Source organism: Coregonus lavaretus, assembly GCF_964263955.1.
Source record: "Coregonus lavaretus genome assembly, chromosome: 21".
Classification (NCBI taxonomy): domain Eukaryota; kingdom Metazoa; phylum Chordata; class Actinopteri; order Salmoniformes; family Salmonidae; genus Coregonus; species Coregonus lavaretus.
In genome coordinates, this window is record NC_140008.1 from 27029105 (window position 1) to 27050676 (window position 21572).

The window sequence follows — 21572 nt, forward strand, 5'->3', positions numbered from 1 at the left end:
ATCGGATCATCAAGAACTTATGATGAAAAAAATAATAATAAGGTATGCACTCTGGATAAGAGCGTCTGCTAAATGACTAAAAAAAAAAAAGGAAAAAGAAAAACTTCAAGGAGAGAGGTTCAATTGTTGTGAAGAATGCTTCAGGGCGCCCAAGAAAGTCCAGCAAGCGCCAGGACTGTCTCCTAAAGTTGATTCAGCGGGATAAGGGCACCACCAGTGCAGAGCTTGCTCAGGAATGGCAGCAGGCAGGTGTGAGTGCATCTGCACGCACAGTGAGGCGAAGCCTTTTGGAGGATGGCCTGGTGTCAAGAAGGGCAGCAAAGAAGCCACTTCTCTCCAGGAAAAACATCAGGGACAGACTGATATTCTGCAAAAGGTACAGGGATTGGACTGCTGAGGACTGGGGTAAAGTAATTTTCTCTGATGAATCCCCTTTCCGATTGTTTGGGGCATCCGGAAAAAAGCTTGTCCGGAGAAGACAAGGTGAGCGCTACCATCAGTCCTGTGTCATGCCAACAGTAAAGCTTTCTGAGACCATTCATGTGTGGGGTTGCTTCTCAGCCAAGGGAGTGGGCTCACTCACAATTTTGCCTAAGAACACAGCCATGAATAAAGAATGGTACCAACACATCCTCTGAGAGCAACTTCTCCCAACCATACAAGAACAGTTTGGTGATGAACAATGCCTTTTCCAGCATGATGGAGCACCTTGCCATAAGGCAAAAGTGATAACTAAGTGGCTCGGGGAACAAAACATCGACATTTTGGGTCCATGGCCAGGAAACTCCCCAGACCTTAATCCCATTGAGAACTTGTGGTCGATCCTCAAGAGGCGGGTGGACAAACAAAAACCCACAAATTCTGACAAGCTCCAAGCATTGATTATGCAAGAATGGGCTGCCATCAGTCAGGATGTGGCCCAGAAGATAATTAACAGCATGCAAGGGCGAATTGCAGAGGTCTTGAAAAAGAAGGGTCAACACTGCAAATATTGACTCTTTGCATAAACTTCATGTAATTATCAATAAAAGCCTTTGACACTTATGGAATGCTTGTAATTATACTTCAGTATACCATAGTAACATCTGACAAAAATATCTAAAAACACTGAAGCAGCAAACTTTGTGAAGACCAATACTTGTGTCATTCTCAAAACTTTTGACCACGACTGTACATGTAGGTAGGGGTAAAGTGACTATGCATAGATAATAGATAATAAACAGCAAGTAGTAGCAGTGTAAAAAAAAAAAAGGGGGGGGGGGTCAATGCAAATAGTCTGGGTAGCCATTTGATTAGCCGTTCAGCAGTCTTATGGCTTGGGGGTAGAAGGTGTTAAGAAGCCTTTTGGACGTTGACTTGGCGCTCCGCTCAGATGTGTTGTTACTTACCCTTACCACCGGGGAGCTGCCCATCAGGAAGTCCAGGATCCAGTTGCAGAGGGAGGTGTTTAGTCCCAGGGTCCCAGGGACTAAACTCTCTCTTTCTCGGATCTCTCCCTTCATCTGAAAACAGCTCACCCTGGCCAGATAGATCCTCGAACAAACCAGTGAGTTGGTGCGTCATCTCTAATATTAAGGAAGTCTCAAGGTTTTGCTCGCCTGAGTTAGAGTACCTCATGATAAGCTGTAGATCACACTATTTTTCATCTTTCTTAGCTGTCTATTTACCACCAAAAACCGATGCTGGCACTAAGACCGCACTCAACGAGCTATATAAGGTCATAAGCAAACAAGAACATTCTCATCCAGAGGTGCGCTCCTAGTGGCCGGGGACTTTAATGCAGGAAAACTGAAATCCGTTTTTACCTCATTTCTACCAGCATGTCACATGTGCAACTAGAGGGAAAAAACTCTATATCACCTTTACTCCAATGAGACGCGTACAAAGCTCTCACTCGCCCTCCATTTGGCTAATCTGACCATAACTCTATCCTTGTGATTTCTGCTTACAAGCAAAAACTCAAACAAGAAGTACCAATGACGCGCTCAATACAGAAGTGGTCCGATGCTACGCTACAGGAGTGATTCGCTAGCACAGACTGGAATATGTTCCAGGATTCATCCGATGGCATTGAGTAGTATACCACATCATTCACCGGCTTCATTAATAATTGCATCGACGACGTTGTCCCCACGGTGACCGTACGTACATATCCCAACCAGAAGCCATGGATTACAGGCAACATCTGCACTGAGCTAAAGGCTAGAGCTGCCGCTTTCAAGGAGCGGGACAGTAATCCGGACGCTTATAAGAAATCCCGCTGCGCCCTCAGACGAACCATCAAATAGGCAAAGTGTCAATACAGGACTAAGATCGAATCCTACTCCACCGGCTATGACGCTCGTCGGATGTGGCAGGGCTTGCAAACTATCACGGCTTACAAAGGGAAACCCAGCCGCAAATTGCCCAGTGATGCGAGCCTACCAGATGAGCTAACTGCCTTCTATGCTCGCTTCGAGGCAAGCAACACTGAACCATGCATGAGAGCACCAGCTGTTCCAGACGACTGTGTGATCACGCTCTCCGTAGCCGATGTGGGTAAGACCTTTAAACAGGTTAACATTCACAAGACCGAAGGGCAAGACAGATTACCAAGACGCGTAATCAGAGCATGCGCTCACCAGCTGGCAAGTGTCTTCACTGACATTTTCAACCCCTCCCTGACCCAGTCTGTACTACCTACATGTTTCAAGCAGACCACCATAGTCCCTGTGCCCAAGAATGCCAAGGTAACCTGGCTTAATGACTACCGCCCTGTAGCACTCACATCTGTAGCCATGAAATTCTTGGAAAGGCTGGTCATGGCTCACATCAACGCCATCATCCCAGAAACCCTGGACCCACTCCAATTCGCATACTGCCCCAACAGATCCACAGATGACGCAATCTCTATTGCACTCCACACTGCCCTTTCCCACCTGGACAAAAAGAACACTTACGTGAGAATGCTGTTCATTGACTACAGCTCAGTGTTCAACACCATAGTGCTCTCCAAGCTCCCAGGTGGTGAGGGTAGGCAACAACACATCCGCCACACTGACCCTCAACACGGGGGCCCTTCATAGGTGCGTGCTTAGTCCCCTTCTGTACTCCCTGTTCACCCACGATTGACTCCAACACCATCATTAAGTTTGCCGACGACACGACGGTGGTTGACCTGATCACCAACGACAATGAGACAGCCCATAGGGAGGAGGTCAGAGACCTGGCAGTGTGGTGCCAGGACAACAACCTCTCCCTCAACGTGAGCAAGACAAAGAGCTGATCGTGGACTACAGGAAAAGGAGGGCCAAGCACGCCCCCATTCACATCGACAGGGCTATAGTGGAGCGGGGTCGAGAGCTTCAACTTCCTTAGTGTCCACATCACTAAGGACCTATCATGTTCCAAACACACCAAGACAGTCGTGAAGGGGGCACGACAATGCCTATTCCCTTTCAGGAGGCTGAAAATATTTCAGGATCCTCAAAAGGTTCTACAGCTGCACCATCGAGAGCATACTGACTGGTTGCATCACCGCTTGGTATGGCAACTGCTCGGCATCCGACCGCAAGGTGGTACAGAGGGTAGTGCGTATGGCCCAGTACATCACTGGGGCCGAGCTTCCTGACATCCAGGACGTCTATACCAGGCGGTGTCAGAGGAAGGCTCTAAAAATTGTCAAAGACTCCAGCCACCCTAGTCATAGACTGTTCTCTCTGCTACCGCACAGCAAGCGGTACCGAAGCGCCAAGTCTGGGACCAAAAAGCTCCTTAACAGCTTCTACCCCCAAGGCATAAGATAGCTGAACAGTTAATCAAATGGCTACCAGGACTAATTGCATGTTAAGATTGACTGACCTTCATGTCTTAAAGTAATGATGGACTGTCGTTTCTCTTTGCTTATTTGAGCTGTTCTTGCCATAATATGGACTTGGTCTTTTACCAAATAGGGCTATCTTCTGTATACCACCCCTACCTTGTCACAACACAACTGATTGGCTCAAACGCATTAAGAAGGAAAGAAATTCCACAAATGAACTTTTAACAAGGCACACATGAAGCTGGTTGAGAGAATGCCAAGAGTGTGCAAAGCTGTCATCAAGGCAAAGGCTGGGTACTTTGAAGAATATAAAATATAAAATGAGTAGGTGTGTCCAAACTTTTGACTGGTACTGTATGTCTGAAGGTGACTTAACTGTACAACTCTACAAATATTACATACATATAACGACTGTCCCATAGAATTAGAATGAGTAGAACAGATATTCTCATCCGAAACAGTGTTAGTTTGATTAAACAGGAAGTAGCCTCTTTTCACAGGCGATGTATCTCAGACATGTTGATTCTGCGTTGGAGACCCCCCCAAAAAGTGATCCAAAGTGATTGGATCTTCTTCGAATTTGGAGACTAAATTCTATTGAGCCTGAGAAAGCTACTCCCTCACCCCGAAGGCTGAGAAAGCTACTCCCTCACTCCCAAGGCCGAGCCCCTCCTAGCCATGATCTCAACAAAAGGAGCTGCTCTTCCTCCCGGGGAAGGCCTGCCCACTCCAAGCTCCAAGATCTCTCCATCACGGTTGACAACTCCGCTGTGGGTGAATTTCGATCTGCAAAACATAAATAATTAACTCAGATGCTGTAAAAGACTAGAAAGTACTGTAAGTACAGTAACAATACATCCTCTGTATTTAAAATAGTCATATTAGCTAATACATTGACTTGTATTGAAAAATATACCTTCTCATTATGTATCTAAACCTCAGATGATATAAAAGTTGACAATCATGTACTATGTTATAAAAGTTAACAATCATGTATTATGTTTCAATAAAAAGGAATACGCATATAAAGAAGCCTGTTTTACCTTTTACTAGCTAAATTATCCATAAACCACCTAACGGTAACGCCTCAATCACACCAACAGTGTTATTGTGCAAAATGGTACGCAGCATCATCTGGATATGTGTGCAACAAAAGTTAATCATTCACCTTCTGCTACCATTTCTGTCAAGCCGTCTATGCATACAGTTTGACACATACGTTCAATAAATCCAACGTATGCACCACGCAGAACGCATTGCAACTGCCTCTGCAATGCAATGCCGCAAGGCAAACACAGCGTTCCATTGGAAATGAATGTACTTCTGGTGTACCAAAATGCAATGACGTTGTCGGTGTGATCGAGGCGTAAGCCAGCTAATGGTAGCTGCTAAGCTAATAGCAACCCTATAGGCTTGACAGGCTAGCGTTAGCGCAGTTAGCTTAGCGTTAGCATATACAACTCTGTAACATATAACACTTGGGTGGGGAGATGTCAGGGCCTAGAACATGTAAACAGAGTAGATAATAAACCACAATATTACCTCAGAGGTGCTATAAATCAATAAGTTCAACCCAGAATATTATCTGGTGCCATTTTTTCTTATTTTATTCCATGGGCTAGCCTTGTATAGCCGCAAACCCAGTCATCTCTATGTCGCTAACAGTTTTCACTCAATCAATTTACACATTTAAATGTTACAATTTCAACATAAAAGGTAAGCATGACTCAGATAACCATTTCAACTCTAAAATTTTCTATAGATAATGTGCTTGTGTACACCACATCCCTGTTTATGAGAACAGAGAGACAAGAGAATAAACAGTTATAGTTGTTGGCGTGTGTTGCTGAGGGGAGGGGAGATGCAAAACGATGTGCAAAACGAGGTTTCAGCCTAAAATAATAGTGGATTATATACCATATACAGTCATTGATTACAACAACAATATCTAAACCATGTTTTATAAATACAATGTGATTCCATAACCTTATGGGCAGCCACAACTATAGTGTATGCAAATAAACATTCATAATTAGATAGGTTTCTGTGCGTTTTCAACATTTGTACATCACAAATTATAAACCTAAAATAGTCTACACCATCTCATCTACAGTAGATACAAGAAACAACAAAGTATATATATGGCCATATATTACTTTTCCTCTTTAGGAATCTCTCACCATCTTTGCCACCCTTCACCACACTCTTTAGCATGTAAATCTTGGTGGGGAAAAACGAAAAAACAAGTGGGATGCATGCCAGCAAAGCCACTGCACAAAACAACACAAAACAATACATTAATTGCACTATAACGGTGACAAACGGTGCCCACAAACTGTTAGGGTCGACATAAAGCTGTCCCAACAGCAGTCCCAACATCTTACCACTGCTGATCAGTCCAATCAAAGCTACTGTACATATAACGTGATTTGACGTCATTTTATCTGTGGCCAATGACCTTGAGCCTTCTTGGATGAGCACTTCTAATGTAACTCTATGGCAGCACCCATGGGGCTTGAATTCTCGAGGTCTCCCCTTAGACTTGAGGTGACATAGTGTCCCCATGAGTGACAGAACACTGAGCCAATCACGGGGCCATGCTATGTATGTTCTGTTGGCTTGCCCTACCACCACAGAAAGCACTGAGCTAGGCTGAAACACCTGCATTTTGGAGCTGCCTTCCTCAAGAAAACAAAAAAAGAGACCATGTTTGTATGCAGCTTTATTAACTCAATTATACAGTGGGGAAAAAAAGTATTTAGTCAGCCACCAATTGTGCAAGTTCTCCTACTTAAAAAGATGAGAGAGGCCTGTAATTTTCATCATAGGTACACATCAACTATGACAGACAAATTGAGAAAAGAAAATCCAGAAAATCACATTGTAGGATTTTTAATGAATTTATTTGCAAATTATGGTGGAAAATAAGTATTTGGTCACCTACAAACAAGCAAGATTTCTGGCTCTCACAGACCTGTAACTTCTTCTTTAAGAGGATCCTCTGTCCTCCACTCATTACCTGTATTAATGGCACCTGTTTGAACTTGTTATCAGTATAAAAGACACCTGTCCACAACCTCAAACAGTCACACTCCAAACTCCACTATGGCCAAGACCAAAGAGCTGTCAAAGGACACCAGAAACAAAATTGTAGACCTGCACCAGGCTGGGAAGACTGAATCTGCAATAGGTAAGCAGCTTGGTTTGAAGAAATCAACTGTGGGAGCAATTATTAGGAAATGGAAGACATACAAGACCACTGATAATCTCCCTCGATCTGGGGCTCCATGCAAGATCTCACCCCGTGGGGTCAAAATGATCACAAGAACGGTGAGCAAAAATCCCAGAACCTCACGGGGGGACCTAGTGAATGACCTGCAGAGAGCTGGGACCAAAGTAACAAAGCCTACCATCAGTAACACACTACGCCACCAGGGACTCAAATCCTTCAGTGCAAGACGTGTACCCCTGCTTAAGCCAGTACAAGTCCAGGCCCGTCTGAAGTTTGCTAGAGTGCATTTGGATGATCCAGAAGAGGATTGGGAGAATGTCATATGGTCAGATGAAACCAAAATAGAACTTTTTGGTAAAAACTCAACTCGTCGTGTTTGGAGGACAAAGAATGCTGAGTTGCATCCAAAGAACACCATACCTACTGTGAAGCATGGGGGTGGAAACATCATGCTTTGGGGCTGTTTTTCTGCAAAGGGACCAGGACGACTGATCCGTGTAAAGAAAATAATGAATGGGGCCATGTATCGTGAGATTTTGAGTGAAAACCTCCTTCCATCAGCAAGGGCATTGAAGATGAAACGTGGCTGGGTCTTTCAGCATGACAATGATCCCAAACACACCGCCCGGGCAACGAAGGAGTGGCTTCGTAAGAAGCATTTCAAGGTCCTGGAGTGGCCTAGCCAGTCTCCAGATCTCAACCCCATAGAAAATCTTTGGAGGGAGTTGAAAGTCCGTGTTGCCCAGCGACAGCCCCAAAACATCACTGCTCTAGAGGAGATCTGCATGGAGGAATGGGCCAAAATACCAGCAACAGTGTGTGAAAACCTTGTGAAGACTTACAGAAAAAGTTTGACCTGTGTCATTGCCAACAAAGGGTATGTAACAAAGTATTGAGAAACTTTTGTTATTGACCAAATACTTATTTTCCACCATAATTTGCAAATAAATTCATTAAAAATCCTACAATGTGATTTTCTGGAAAAGAAATTCTCATTTTGTCTGTCATAGTTGACGTGTACCTATGATGAAAATTACAGGCCTCTCTCATCTTTTTAAGTGGGAGAACTTGCACAATTGGTGGCTGACTAAATACTTTTTATCCCCACTGTATATATATATTTTTTACATTGTTTACAAACTGATATGTGACATGTATTAATGCCCAAATATTTATTTTTAGCAAAAAATGTGGGGCTCAAAACGAGCAAAAAATGAATTACCAGTAGGCATGACTCCCGAGTGGCGCAGTGGTCTAGCTGTGCCACTAGAGATCCTGGTTCGAATCCAGGCTCTGTCGTAGCCGACCGCGACCGGGAGCACAATTGGCCCAGCGTTGTCGAGGGAATGGCCGGCAGGGATGTAGCTCAGTTGCAACGCCAGGGTTGTGGGTTCGATTCACACGGGGGGCCAGTATGAAAAAATAATGTATGCACTAAGTCCAGAGCGTCTGCTAAATGACTAACATGTAAATGTCTGAGCCATGGTCACCCCCAGAGCACTTACACCTATGAAGGTTCCAAAGCATAGCCATTTCTCTCTATTTTCATTTTCAGCATTTCAGTGTTCCACCAATTGTATTTACTTGATTGTGCCAATCTTCTGATTGACGCTGTCACACATCTGGGAGAGACTGGGCAGGAGCTTAGGGTCCTCTCCAGCTTCCTGCTGGTCAGCTGATCAGAGAGAGCAGGAAGGATTGGAAGAGCATCACTGTAGCAACCATCAGCTGAAAAAAAAAATGCATTGATTTATTTTAGAAAGCGAAACAGAACATTGTGATCCTGTATTGATGAACAAAGCTTGTTTGGTCGTGGGCGTCTGTGTCAAGAGTGGATTCAACGAAAACAGCAGGTATCGTTAGCATTAGCTTGCTGGCTAGCTAACATTACAGCTGTGTGTTTTCTGTGTGGCTATGATATGAACGTCGTCGCCAGCGGCCTGTCGGCATATTCATCTTAATGAATGGTAGACATAACCGAATATTTTAGATTGGATTGAAAGCTAAATTATGTAAACATCGTATTTGTTTAATTCAAATAGTCCTGATAGTGTTAGCTTGCTAGTTAGCCAATTAACCAACTGGCTAGCTAAACCAGCTCAGCTGGCTGTCATTTCTGATAGCTGACATACATTTACCATTCACAGAAGACAATGTCGGTCTGGCTTTCTCGATATTTCAGATTTAGTTAGCTAGGTGGCATGACTGTAAGATGATATGGCTCACTCTAGTATTCTTGATGACTAATTGCTGAGGATAGCTGCTGTAACTAGCTAACGTTAGCTGGCTGGCTGGTGTTACACAATCAGTGTTGTTGATGTCAAAGGATTAATGTTACTGGTTCTGTCATCTAATCAGAGATGTGTCAGTGTGTCAACTGGATTTTATTTAGAGTGCTAGCTAGATAGATGTAATCCATTGAAGACTGTGAGCATCAAATACCATGGTAAACTGCAGCACAGCTGTGCAGCAGGGCCTAGCATTGCCTAATACATCACTGCCATACCAGCTTTCTGGTATACAGACTGAAATAAAGCACTTCAAAAACTTGTATGTGACTATGTTGTCCAAGGGACAGCATATAGGAACTTCTGGGCTAGGCCTTGCATGTCTTAATGCTAGTCTGTTACTGCTTTAGGCAACTCCTGTATCATACACTATGCATACGCTATGTGAAGTGTGAACTATGCTCTCAGATAAACAGAATATCAGAGTTTCACTTCCTTCAGATAAACCTTTGATCATGGCTGCCTAAACCGGTTGTTTACTTTCTTACCAGATATGAGGCTGTCTGTCATTTCATCGTTCCCCTTGTAGCTGATGACCATCCGCCATTTAGATACTAGGCATAGGCTACATCTTCTCAGCTGATTCCTGCTTTTTCCTCATTTGATTTTTAAAGGCACAATCTGTAGTGTCACTGTCCCCTGTGGCATTGGGACAAAGTCCATACACTCAAGGGTGAAACTAAACACACAAAAACACTCCCCTCTCCATCTCCCTCTTCCATCCATCCCTCTTTTCTACATAGATTTTTGGATAACCAAAACAGCTTACCACAACATGATGTTACAGATTGTGCCTTTAAAGTGCTTTTTTCAAAGCTGCATACTTACATATCTGCAACCCAGATCTGATAGACTTGGCTTTTCTCTTCTTTCTGTGCATCTCTCTCTCTTCTCTGTAGTTGCGTGAGATAGAGCCCTGTCCCCTGCCACTATCTCCTCCTCTGTTTACCAGAACGTTCCACTCTGCTCCTGGCCACGGAACGGCCCTTTTCCAACTGCACTGCCAGAAGGAGACGCTGAGAAAAGCAGAGTCTGAGCTGGATTCAATGGTACCAGAGGGACTGGATGAACTTGGATGGAGAGGCTGGGGCAGGAGAGATAGTCTTGGGGTGGAAGCTGTGAGGACAGGAGAGGCGGGATGTGTTTAGACATATAGTTCAATTCAATAAATCTTTATTGTCCCCAATTCATGTGCAGCATAAAAGTATGAAAAGGCGATGGGTTTTGGATGGGAAAAGGAAGTATATCCTCTTCCATGAGGCGGGCCCCCCTGCCTCGCGCTGTCTCTCCTGGCCTAAATGCATTTGACTTCAGTTTCAGTGGGACAATTTGATGTTTGGTTGTACAACTCAGGGGCTGCACAGGAGGCCTTTGTTCCACTGAGCAGCAGGGGTTGGGTTTTATGTTCCTGGGGCTGGGTTTGATGCACTCCCAGGTACTCAACTGATCTGGGAACAGGGATGGTTGAGGCTAGCTGGAGGAACAGCATGTTTTCTACTCCGTGGTTCAGAGAAAGAGACAGGGCTGAGGGAGGAGAGCAGAGAGAGGAGGAACCAGGGAGGAGACGGAGGGAGGAGAGAAAGACACTCCATTAAGAGGTACAGTACAGGCAGCAGAGAATGGACACAGGAGCCCTCCCCTGAGGGAGCTTGTTTCCACAGCATAGCCAGCCAGAAGTGTTAAATCAAACCCTGCTCCCCAATAAAACTGCTCCCACGTACCACCCCTTAACGGGGAACAGGCAGGAGAGAGGAGCACCTCAGAATAACAATTAAGGCCACTCTGCTGAAATGGAACATAGTGTTTAAAAGCCTGTCCAACAGCACCACCCACACATAAGTAGGCCTAACTCTCCCACATCACATCCTGGCAAGCCTGACAGAATCCCTCTAGGTTAGGGGTTAGGGGAAATGGTATAACACTGGAATGGTTCTGTTACTGAATATGCTTGTTTAAAAACTCTAAATGAGTTCTATATGTTTTGAAGATTTAGGTAAAGTGTTCAGTTCTTCTCTGCTCTCATACTCAACACCTGTTATTGTTACCAGCCTGCAGCCCTCACACACACAAACCCCACTCCTCTCTTGACTGCTCTGTCTGCTGTTACACTTAAATATTTGTTTGACATAACATGACCAGTGTTCCCATATACACTGAGTGTACAAAACATTAGGAACATCTGCTCTTTCCATGATATAGACTGACCGAGTGAATCCAGGTGAAAGCTATGATCATGTATTGATGTCACCTGTTAAATCCACTTCAGTCAGTGTAGATGAAGGAGAGGAGACTGGTTAAAGAAGGATTTTAAAGCCTAGAGACAATCGAGACATGGATTGTGTATGTGTGCCATTCAGAGGGTGAATGGGCAAGACAAAAAATGTAAGTGCCTTTGAACGGGGTATGGTAGTAGGTGCCAGGCGCACCGGTTTGTTTCAAGAACTGCAACGCTGCTGGGTTTTTCACACTCAACAGTTCCCTGTGTGTATCAATAATGGTCCCCCACGACTACAGACACTGGGGACACGCCTGACACAGCTCTGAGAGGCTACACCGAACACAAACACTCAGCCGGGCCGGTGCGTAGAAAGGAACAGCCGGCGACCTGCTACTGATAACCGACCAGACATCACCCGCCCCCCTGCGCTTCTCTCTCGCTCTCACGTTCAACGAGAGACAGACAACAACGCAGTTGTGCGGGGTGCTGGTGGGGGCGTCCGCGGCCATGGAGGGAAATGTTTTATCCTTTGGACTGTCCGCGTGCAGCAGTGAAAACTCATTTGAATCTGCTGGGGACTCGCAAGCTATTCAATGTATAATATGCGACATGTTCGTTGTTGTCACGGGGAAAGGTCCGATGGATACCTTCATTTGTGAAAAATGTATTGAACTTGATGCAGCTAAAGAAAGGATTATTACTCTTCATGAAAAAATAAAACATTTGACCAAGCGCCTTGAACTGAATAAGGATTCTATGAGAATATCGGCATCTTTAAATGCTTCCTATCAAAACATCCAAGAGGATCATAATGGGACCTTCCTGGACTATGATCAATTTCTGCCACTGCAGCCCTCTACTAGCTTGAACCAGAAAATGGCTGCTCACTGTTCGACTCCAGGTGAGCGTAAATGGATGCGTGTCGGAACCAGAAAGAAGGAGAATAATTGTTCTCGGCGTGCCTGCCTTCTTCCCCTGCGTCTGGGCTTAAGACCTTTCAAATCTCTTTGAGCCCCTGTACCAGCTGTCCTCTGTCGGGGGCTTGGGTGTTCCCTCCATGGCTGCGGATGACCCTCCAGCTACCTCTCCCTGTCCTAGTCAATCAACTGCCTGGGCACAGCCTGGACCACCGCGGCCCCCCTCCGCTGGGCCGTACTCTCTGTATCAGAGCTCTGTCCCTTTGGTGGTTGTGGCCTGCATGCAGCCGGCGTCTCAGCAGCCCTCTTGTCAGGTGAGTTCTGTGGCTCCGGCCTCGCAATCTGCTTCGAGACACGGCAGAGGCCGGATCATTCCGGCGATTGTGATAGGGAGTTCGATGGTGAGGCATATATCTGTACCTGGGGCAAATACTTTGTGTTTTCCTTGGGCAAAAGTTCAGGATATCACCAGGTTGCTTCCCGAGGCTGTGAGTCAGTCACCGGGGGCTGATACTGTCATGGTTCATGTGGGGTCAAATGACATTATGAAGGGCAGCTCAGAACAGCTGAAGATGGATTTTAAAGAACTGATTGGGTCTCTGCTTGACACCAACAAATGCCTCATAATATCTGGCCCTCTGCCCTCCCTAAATCGTGGCATTGAACAGTTCAGCAGACTTTTAGCCCTCCAAACTGGCTACGAGACTATTGCAGCTCTGTGGGTGTAACATTTATTGACAATTTTCATACCTTCTGGAAACAAAGCTCGTATTATAAGGAGGATGGGATCCACCCAAATCATTTGGGTTCCTGGATCCTTTCACAGCATTATAAGGCTGCATTGAGACAATGACTTATCAATGACCCAAGTCCAGCTCATTTAATCCCTACCATTGTGTCGCTGAGTTGTCATAATGATTCAGCAAATGTACATTATCCTAGGGGCGTTGGAAGACACAATCTAAATAACCTAATTTATGTCCCTCTTACTGCCCGGAATGCCTCTGCTGATCCTACAGCTATTGTATGCAGTAATCATATGCCTATGAACCAGAGTAAAACTGTTAGCACTGAGGTGGTGTTCCCTAGTAGGAAGTCCACCGTGTGCAGCTAACCCTGCACTAATAAAAATAATCTGAGTATGTCTACCTCTGCTAAACTTCCCAGTAAAGCAAGAAAAATAATCAAGTATCCCAGAAAAGTGTTAAAAATAGCCCACGTTAACATATGTAGCTTAAGAAACAAGGTTCATGAAATCAATAATTTGCTAGTAACAGATGACATTCATATTCTGACAATCTATGAAACTCACTTAGATAATACCTTTGATGATACAGTGGTAGCAATACAAGGTTATAACATTTACAGAAAATACGGAAAAATGGGGGCGGTGTTGCGCTCTATATTCAGAAACACATTCCTGTAAAGCTTAGAGAGGATCTCATGTTAAATACTGTTGAAGTAATATGGCTACAGGTTCACCTGCCTCACCTAAAGCCCATTCTGGTGGGAAGCTGCTATAGACCACCAAGTGCTAACAGTCAGTATCTGGATAACGTGTAAAATGCTTGATAATATATGTGATATCAATGGAAAGGTATACTTTCTGGGTGATGTAAATATTGACTGGTTTTCATCAGGCTGGCCACTCAAGAGAAAGCTTCAGACTGTAACTAGTTCCTGCAACCTGGTTCAGGTTATCAATCAACGGGTACAGGAATGAAATCATCAACATGTAATGATCATATCTTTACTAATGCTGCAGACATTTGTTTGAAAGCAGTATCCAAATCCATCGGATGTAGTGATCACAATATAGTAGCCATGTCTAGGAAAACCAAAGTTCCAAGAGAGTTTATAAGAGGTCATACAAGAGGTTCTATAGTGATTCCTATGTTGTTGATGTGAATAATATTTGTTGGTCAGTGGTGTGTAATGATGAGCAACCAGACGCTGCCCTTGACACATTTATGAAATTGCTTATCCCAGTTACTAATAAGCATGCACCCATTAAGAAAATGACTGTAAAAACTGTTAAATCCCTGTGGATTGATGATGAATTGAAAAATGGTATGGTTGAGAGGGATGAGGCAAAAGAGATGGCAAATAGGTCTGGCTGTACAAACGATTGGCAAACATACTGCAAATTGAGAAATCATGTGACTAAACTGAATAGAAAGAAGAAGAAACTACACTATGAAACAAAGATAAATTACATAAAGAATGATAGGAAAAAGCTTTGGCGCACCTTAAATGAAATATTGGGCAAAAAGGCAAACTCCGCTCCATCATTCATTGAATCAGATAGCTCATTCATCACAAAACCCACTGATATTGCCAACTACTTTAATGATTTTTTCATTGGCAAGATTAGTAAACGTAGGCATGACATGCCAGCAACAAACGCTGACACTACACATCCAAGTATATCTGACCAAATTATGAAAGATAAGCATTGTAATTTTGAAATCCGTAAAGTAAGTGTGGAAGAGGTGAAAAAGTATTATTGTCGATCAAAAATGACAAGCCACCGGGGTCTGACAACTTGGATGGAAAATTACTGAGGATAATAGCGGACGATATTGGCACTACTATTTGCCATATCTTCAATTTAAGCCTACTAGAAAGTGTGTGCTCTCAGGCCTGGAGGGAAGGAAAAGTTATTCCCCTACCTAAGAACAGTAAAGCCCCCTTAACTGGCTCAAATAGCCGACCAATCAGCCTGTTACCGACCCTTAGTAAAGTTTAGGAAAAAATGGTGTTCGACCAGATAAAATGCTATTTCACAGTAAACAAATTGACAACAGACTTTCAGCACGCTTTTAGGGAAGGACATTCAACAAGCACAGCACTTACACAATGACTGATGATTTGCTGAGAGAAATTAATGCGGCAGGTAGCTTAGTGGTTAAGAGCGTTGTGCCAGTAACCGAATTGTCGCTGGTTCTAATCCCCGAGCCGACTAGGTGAAAAATCTGTCGGTGCCCTTGAGCAAGGCACTTAACCCTAATTGCTCCTGTAAGTCGCTCTGAATAAGAGTGTCTGCTAAATGACTAAAAAATAAAAATAATTTAAAATATTGTGGAGGCTGTTTTGTTAGACTTCAGTGCGGCTTTTGACATTATCGATCATAGTCTGTTGCTGGAAAAACGTATGTGTTCCCCAGGGCAGCTGTCTAGGCACCTTACTTTTTTCAATCTTTACTAACGACATGCCACTGGCTTTGAGTAAAGTATGTCTATGTATGCGGATGACTCAACACTATACACGTCAGCTACCACAGCGACTGAAATGACAGCAACACTTAACAAAGAGCTGCAGTTAGTTTCAGAATGGGTGGCAAGGAATAAGTTAGTCCTAAATATTTCAAAAACTAAAAGCATTGTATTTGGGACAAATCATTTACTATACTGTTCAGTCGTGTGGTCAGGTGCTACAAAGAGGAACTTAGAAAAATTGCAATTGACTCAGAACAGGGCAGCACGGCTGGCCCTTGGATGTACCAGAGAGCTAACATTAATAATGGCTCAAAGTGGAGGAGAGATTGACTCAATATTAGGAAGGTGTTCCTAATGTTTGGCATACTCAGTTTGTGGATTTAGCAGTGGCGTAAAGACTCAGGGAACCTTGAGAGGAACCAGACTCAATCGTTACTCTGAACATAAGAGGTTGTGTTGGACTTAGAAGTGTGTAAAGACTCAAGCAGGCATGCCAACTGTGTCACACTATATATGTGATGTGATAACCATCTGGACAGAACCATCTGGACAGTAAGCTGGTGTTGAGTATGTGCTGGGCATATTTGGTATTTGTCTGGCGCTGGTATGATGACTGTAGCAGCAGTGGTCACCTGGAGGACTCTCTACACTTTGCAGGCTTTTGTTTCCAGCCCAGCACTTGCACACCTGATTCTACTTATCAAGAATGATCTATGATTGGTTGATTATTGGAAACAGATGTGTTAGTGCTGGCTGGAGCAAAAGCCTGCTCCCCCAGTACGACCAGTGTTGCTACTGTACTGTAGCAGACAGTATTGTGTGTGTGTGTGTGAGTTCTCTGACGGGTGTGTTTCTCCTCCTGTCCTACAGAGGGAACCAGAGCGGGAGGAGCAGCCTGAAGACGCCAACATGCCTCCCAAGTTTAAACGACACCTCAACGATGAAGAGGTCACCGGATCCATACGCAGCGAGAGGGTGAGACCCAGGTGGAGGGAGTCAGGTTCAATGGTTTCTATTAGTCACGTTTACAAAAACATTTGTTTCCCCAGTGCATTTAAGACCTGAAATGAAAAACAAGGGGAGAGAGATGTTAACATTTTACATTTACATTTTAGTCATTTAGCAGATGCTCTTATCCAGAGCGACTTACAGGAGCAATTAGGGTTAAGTGCCTTGCTCAAGAGCACATCGACAGATTTTTCACCTAGTCAGCTCGGAGATTAGAACCAGCAACCTTTCGGTTACTGGCACAACGCTCTTAACCACTAAGCTACCTGCCGCCCCGTTAAGAGAGGGACATTGCAGGGAGACGGGAACCCTTCCCTGAGGTTCAGAGAGGACACCTTCCTCCTCTGTCTCAGCATTGTGTTATTGTGTTCAGCTGAGATCAAAGAGAAACACACACACACACACACCCCTCTCCATCCTCCTTTCTCCATCCCCTCTTCTCTGATAATAGCTCCCAGTCCTCTCCTGGCTCCTGGGCCCAAACATCCAGGAGTTGGACAGAGCAGAGCAGTGACATGCAGTCAGATGGCTAGGATGGAACATGGGTAGTGGAGAGGCAGAAAGGGCATTTGAACCACTCCTCAGATAAAGGCTTAAGTCATTATTATCATATGGATTACATTCCTCCAGTTACCTGAGATATATTTATATGCAGTAAGAAATATATTTATATAATTAAATAAATGCAGCCGTTTTTATCTCGATATCAAATCATTTCTGGGTAACAATTAAGTGCTTTACTGTGATCATTTTCAATTAAAATGGTCAAAAGAAACAAAAATAGCTTCTTAGCTAAATGCAATTTCTCTTAACAAGAATTTAGCTAGGACTGTTTGAGGAGTGGTCTGAGAGAGGGGCTAAATTGGAGGAGCCTAATGGGAGGGATGTGTCTGATTCTTAACCTCTGACCTCTCACAGAGGAACCTGTTGGAGGAAGACTCTGATGAAGAGGAGGACTTCTTCCTGTGAGTAATAATCCCATATACATTGTTTGTGTCTGAAATGACTACCTATTTCTGCCTTCGAACAGAGCCCACATTGGGATGTAAGGCTGTGTATGTGGAGCCAACAGATTATCTGTATGCTTGTCTTTCAGGAGGGGACCAACTGGACCCAGATTTGGAGCCGGAAATGACAAAATCAGACAGTAAGTTTGTGTGTGTGTGCGTGAGTGTGTGTGTGTGTGTGTTTGGTGTGTGTCTGTGTGTGTGTGTGTGTGTGTGTGTGTGTTTGGGAGGGGTGCTTGAGTCATATTAGAAATTATAAACAAAATACGTAATTCCCTTGTTTCTTAATATTGAATTTCCTGCACCATTAACAAATATGACTGAAAATATTTTTTTATGAGTTCTTTGGATTAATTATACACTGCTCAAAAAAATAAAGGGAACACTAAAATAACACATCCTAGATCTGAATGAATGAAATAATCTTATTAAATACTTTTTTCTTTACATAGTTGAATGTGCTGACAACAAAATCACACAAAAATTATCAATGGAAATCAAATTTATCAACCCATGGAGGTCTGGAGTTGGAGTCACCCTCAAAATTAATGTGGATAACCACAATACAGGCTGATCCAACTTTGATGTAATGTCCTTAAAACAAGTCAAAATGAGGCTCAGTAGTGTGTGTGGCCTCCACGTGCCTGTATGACCTCCCTACAACGCCTGGGCATGCTCCTGATGAGGTGGCGGATGGTCTCCTGAGGGATCTCCTCCCAGACCTGGACTAAAGCATCCGCCAACTCCTGGACAGTCTGTGGTGCAACGTGGCGTTGGTGGATGGAGCGAGACATGATGCCCCAGATGTGCTCAATTGGATTCAGGTCTGGGGAACGGGCGGGCCAGTCCATAGCATCAATGCCTTCCTCTTGCAGGAACTGCTGACACACTCCAGCCACATGAGGTCTAGCATTGTCTTGCATTAGGAGGAACCCAGGGCCAACCGCACCAGCATATGGTCTCACAAGGGGTCTGAGGATCTCATCTCGGTACCTAATGGCAGTCAGGCTACCTCTGGCGAGCACATGGAGGGCTGTGCGGGCCCCCAAAGAAATGCCACCCCACACCATGACTGACCCACCGCCAAACTGGTCATGCTGGAGGATGTTGCAGGCAGCAGAACGTTCTCCACGGCGTCTCCAGACTCTGTCACGTCTGTCACATGTGCTCAGTGTGAACCTGCTTTCATCTGTGAAGAGCACAGGGCGCCAGTGGCGAACTTGCCAATCTTGGTGTTCTCTGGCAAATGCCAAACGTCCTGCACGGTGTTGGGCTGTAAGCACAACCCCCACCTGTGGACGTCGGGCCCTCATACCACCCTCATGGAGTCTGTTTCTGACCGTTTGAGCAGACACATGCACATTTGTGGCCTGCTGGAGGTCATTTTGCAGGGCTCTGGCAGTGCTCCTCCTGCTCCTCCTTGCACAAAGGCGGAGGTAGCAGTCCTGCTGCTGGGTTGTTGCCCTCCTACGGCCCCCTCCACGTCTCCTGATGTACTGGCCTGTCTCCTGGTAGCGCCTCCATGCTCTGGACACTATGCTGACAGACACAGCAAACCTTCTTGCCACAGCTCGCATTGATGTGCCATCCTGGATGAGCTTGGATAACTTGGCTATATACACGGTGTACCAGTACTGAGTCGATGTGCAGGGGTACGAGGTAATTGAGGTAGATATGTACATATAGGTAGGTGTAAAGTGACTAGGCAACAGGATAGATAAACAGTAGCAGCAGCCTATGTGATGAGTCAAAAGAGTTAGTGCAAAAAGGGTCAATGCAGATAGTCCGGTTAGCTATTTGGTTAACTATTTAGCAGTCTAATGGCTTGGGGGTAGAAGCTGTTCAGGGTCCTGTTGGTTCCAGACTTGGTGCATCGGTACCGCTTGCCGTGCGGTAGCAGAGAGAACAGTCTGTGACTTGGGTGGCTGGAGTCTTTGACAATTTTTAGGGCCTTCCTCTGACACCGCCTCGTATAGAGGTCCTGGATGGCAGGGAGCTCGACCCCAGTGATGCACTGGGCCGTACGCACTACACTCTGTAGCGCCTTTCAGTTGGATGCCAAGCAGTTGGCAAACCAGTCAAGATGCTCTCAGTGGTGCAGCTGTATAACTCTTTAAGGTCTGTGGCCCTTGCTAAATCTTTTCAGCCTCCTGAGGGGGAAGAGGCATTGTCGTGCCTTCTTCACGACTGTGTTGGTGTGTGTGGACCATGTTCATTCTTTAGTGATGTGGACACCGAGGAACTTGAAGCTCTTGACCCGCTCCACTACAGCCCTGTCGATTTGGATGGGGGCGTGCTTGGCCTTTCGTTTTCTGTAGTCCACGATCAGCTCCTTTGTCTTGCTGACATTGAGGGAGAGATTGTTGTCCTGGCACCACACATGCCAGGTCACTGACCTCCTCCCTATAGGCTGTCTCTTTGTCGTCGGCGATTAGGCCTACCAACGTTGTGTCGTCAGCAAACTTAATGATGGTATTGGAGTCGTGCGAGGCCACACGGTCGTGGGTGAACAGGGAGTACAGGAGGGGACTAAGCATGCATGTGTTGAGGGTCAGCGTGGCAGATGTGTTGTTTCCTACCCTCACCATCAGGGTTTGGCTGTCAGGAAATCCAGGATCCAGTTGCAGAGGGAGCTGTTCAGTCCCAGGATCCTGAGCTTAGTGATGAGTGATGACTCTCAGCTGTGGGAGGGGCTACTCCTACAATTTAGCGCTAATTTTCTTAATTTTAGGCTCAAAAGAAGCGTGTCGTCCTCTTAAATGCCACTAGCCGGTCTGGGGACACGCACCACAGGTCTGGTGCGAGGAGCAGGAACGGGCCGGGCCGGACTGGGGACAAGCACCACAGGTCTGGTGCGAGGAGCAGGAACGGGCCGGGCCGGACTGGGGACACGCACCACTGGTCTGGTGCGAGGAGCAGGAACAGGCCGGGCCGGACTGGGAACACGCACCACTGGCCTGGTGCGGGGAGCAGGTACGGGGCGTACCGGGCTGGCAACACGCACCACTGGTTTGGTGCAGTGAGCAGGCACGAGCCGTGCCGGACTGGAGACATGCACCACTGGTTTGGTGCGGGGAGCCGGTACGGGCCGTACCGGACTGGGAACACGCACCACTGGCTTGGTGCGAGGAGCAGGCACGGACCTTACCGGACTGGGAGCACGCACCACTGCCTTGGTGCGAGGAGCAGGCACGGATCTTACCGGACTAGGAGCACGCACCACTGGCTTGGTGCGAGAAGCAGGCACGAGGCTACACGGTCTGGGAACTGGCGCTGGAGGTCTACAACTGTACCAGTCCTTTACTCTCTGCGCCCAATCCTCCTCCAGTGAGGACTCCTCCAGGGAGCCCCCACGAGTTAGGGAACAGAAACTCGTCGTCATCCTCTGACTCCTCAATGTAAAACTGTTCCCATTCCTGTTCCCATGGTCGTAGGGACTCAAACTGGAACCCCACCGGGTGCAGTGGTCGGGGCTCTTCTCTCTCGATCCCCGACCACTCCTTTAGCCCGCCATTTTTTTCTTTTCTTGGGGCTGCCTCTCGGGCTTCCTCCTCGGCCGGCGCCATCGGTGTCGCCGTTGCTCCTCTCTAACCCGGGCTTCCTCTGTCTGTTCCCAAGGACGGCGATCCATCCCAGCCTGGATCTCCTCCCATGTCCAAGATCCCTTACCATCCAGGATCTCCTCCCATGTCCAGGATGTCTGCTCCTGGCCACGCTGCTTGGTCCTCGTTTGGTGGGATCTTCTGTCACGATCGTTAAGAGACGGGTCGGACCAAGGTGCAGCGTGAAAAGCGTACATGTTTATTATATAGAATAAACATACAAAACAATGTGACATGAAAGTCCTATGGGCTATACAACAACCAGCCTACACGGAACAAG

General features: G+C 45.7%; 1 protein-coding gene and 1 long non-coding RNA gene across 5 annotated transcripts in view; one reads left to right on the forward strand and one right to left on the reverse strand.

Moving 5' to 3' along the window:
• Window positions 1-1341: 1341 nt before the first annotated feature.
• Window positions 1342-9938, reverse strand: LOC311148809. Its single transcript, XR_014614952.1, has 3 exons — window positions 9811-9938; window positions 8257-8762; window positions 1342-4588 (listed from the first exon to the last, which is right to left on the reverse strand). It is a non-coding gene; the product is annotated as an uncharacterized lncRNA (long non-coding RNA).
• The window catches only part of LOC311148808 (vesicle-associated membrane protein 4-like), a 34293-nt gene continuing 21480 nt past the window's right edge, over window positions 8760-21572 (forward strand). The window contains exons 1-4 of one of the 4 annotated variants that reach the window (XM_084185793.1): window positions 8760-8887; window positions 16546-16650; window positions 17602-17648; window positions 17780-17830. In XM_084185793.1, the coding sequence (XP_084041919.1) occupies window positions 16585-16650; window positions 17602-17648; window positions 17780-17830 (164 nt within the window). In that variant the 5' untranslated portion in view covers window positions 8760-8887; window positions 16546-16584. The other 3 variants (XM_084185792.1, XM_084185791.1, XM_084185790.1) reach the window with 3 other exon arrangements.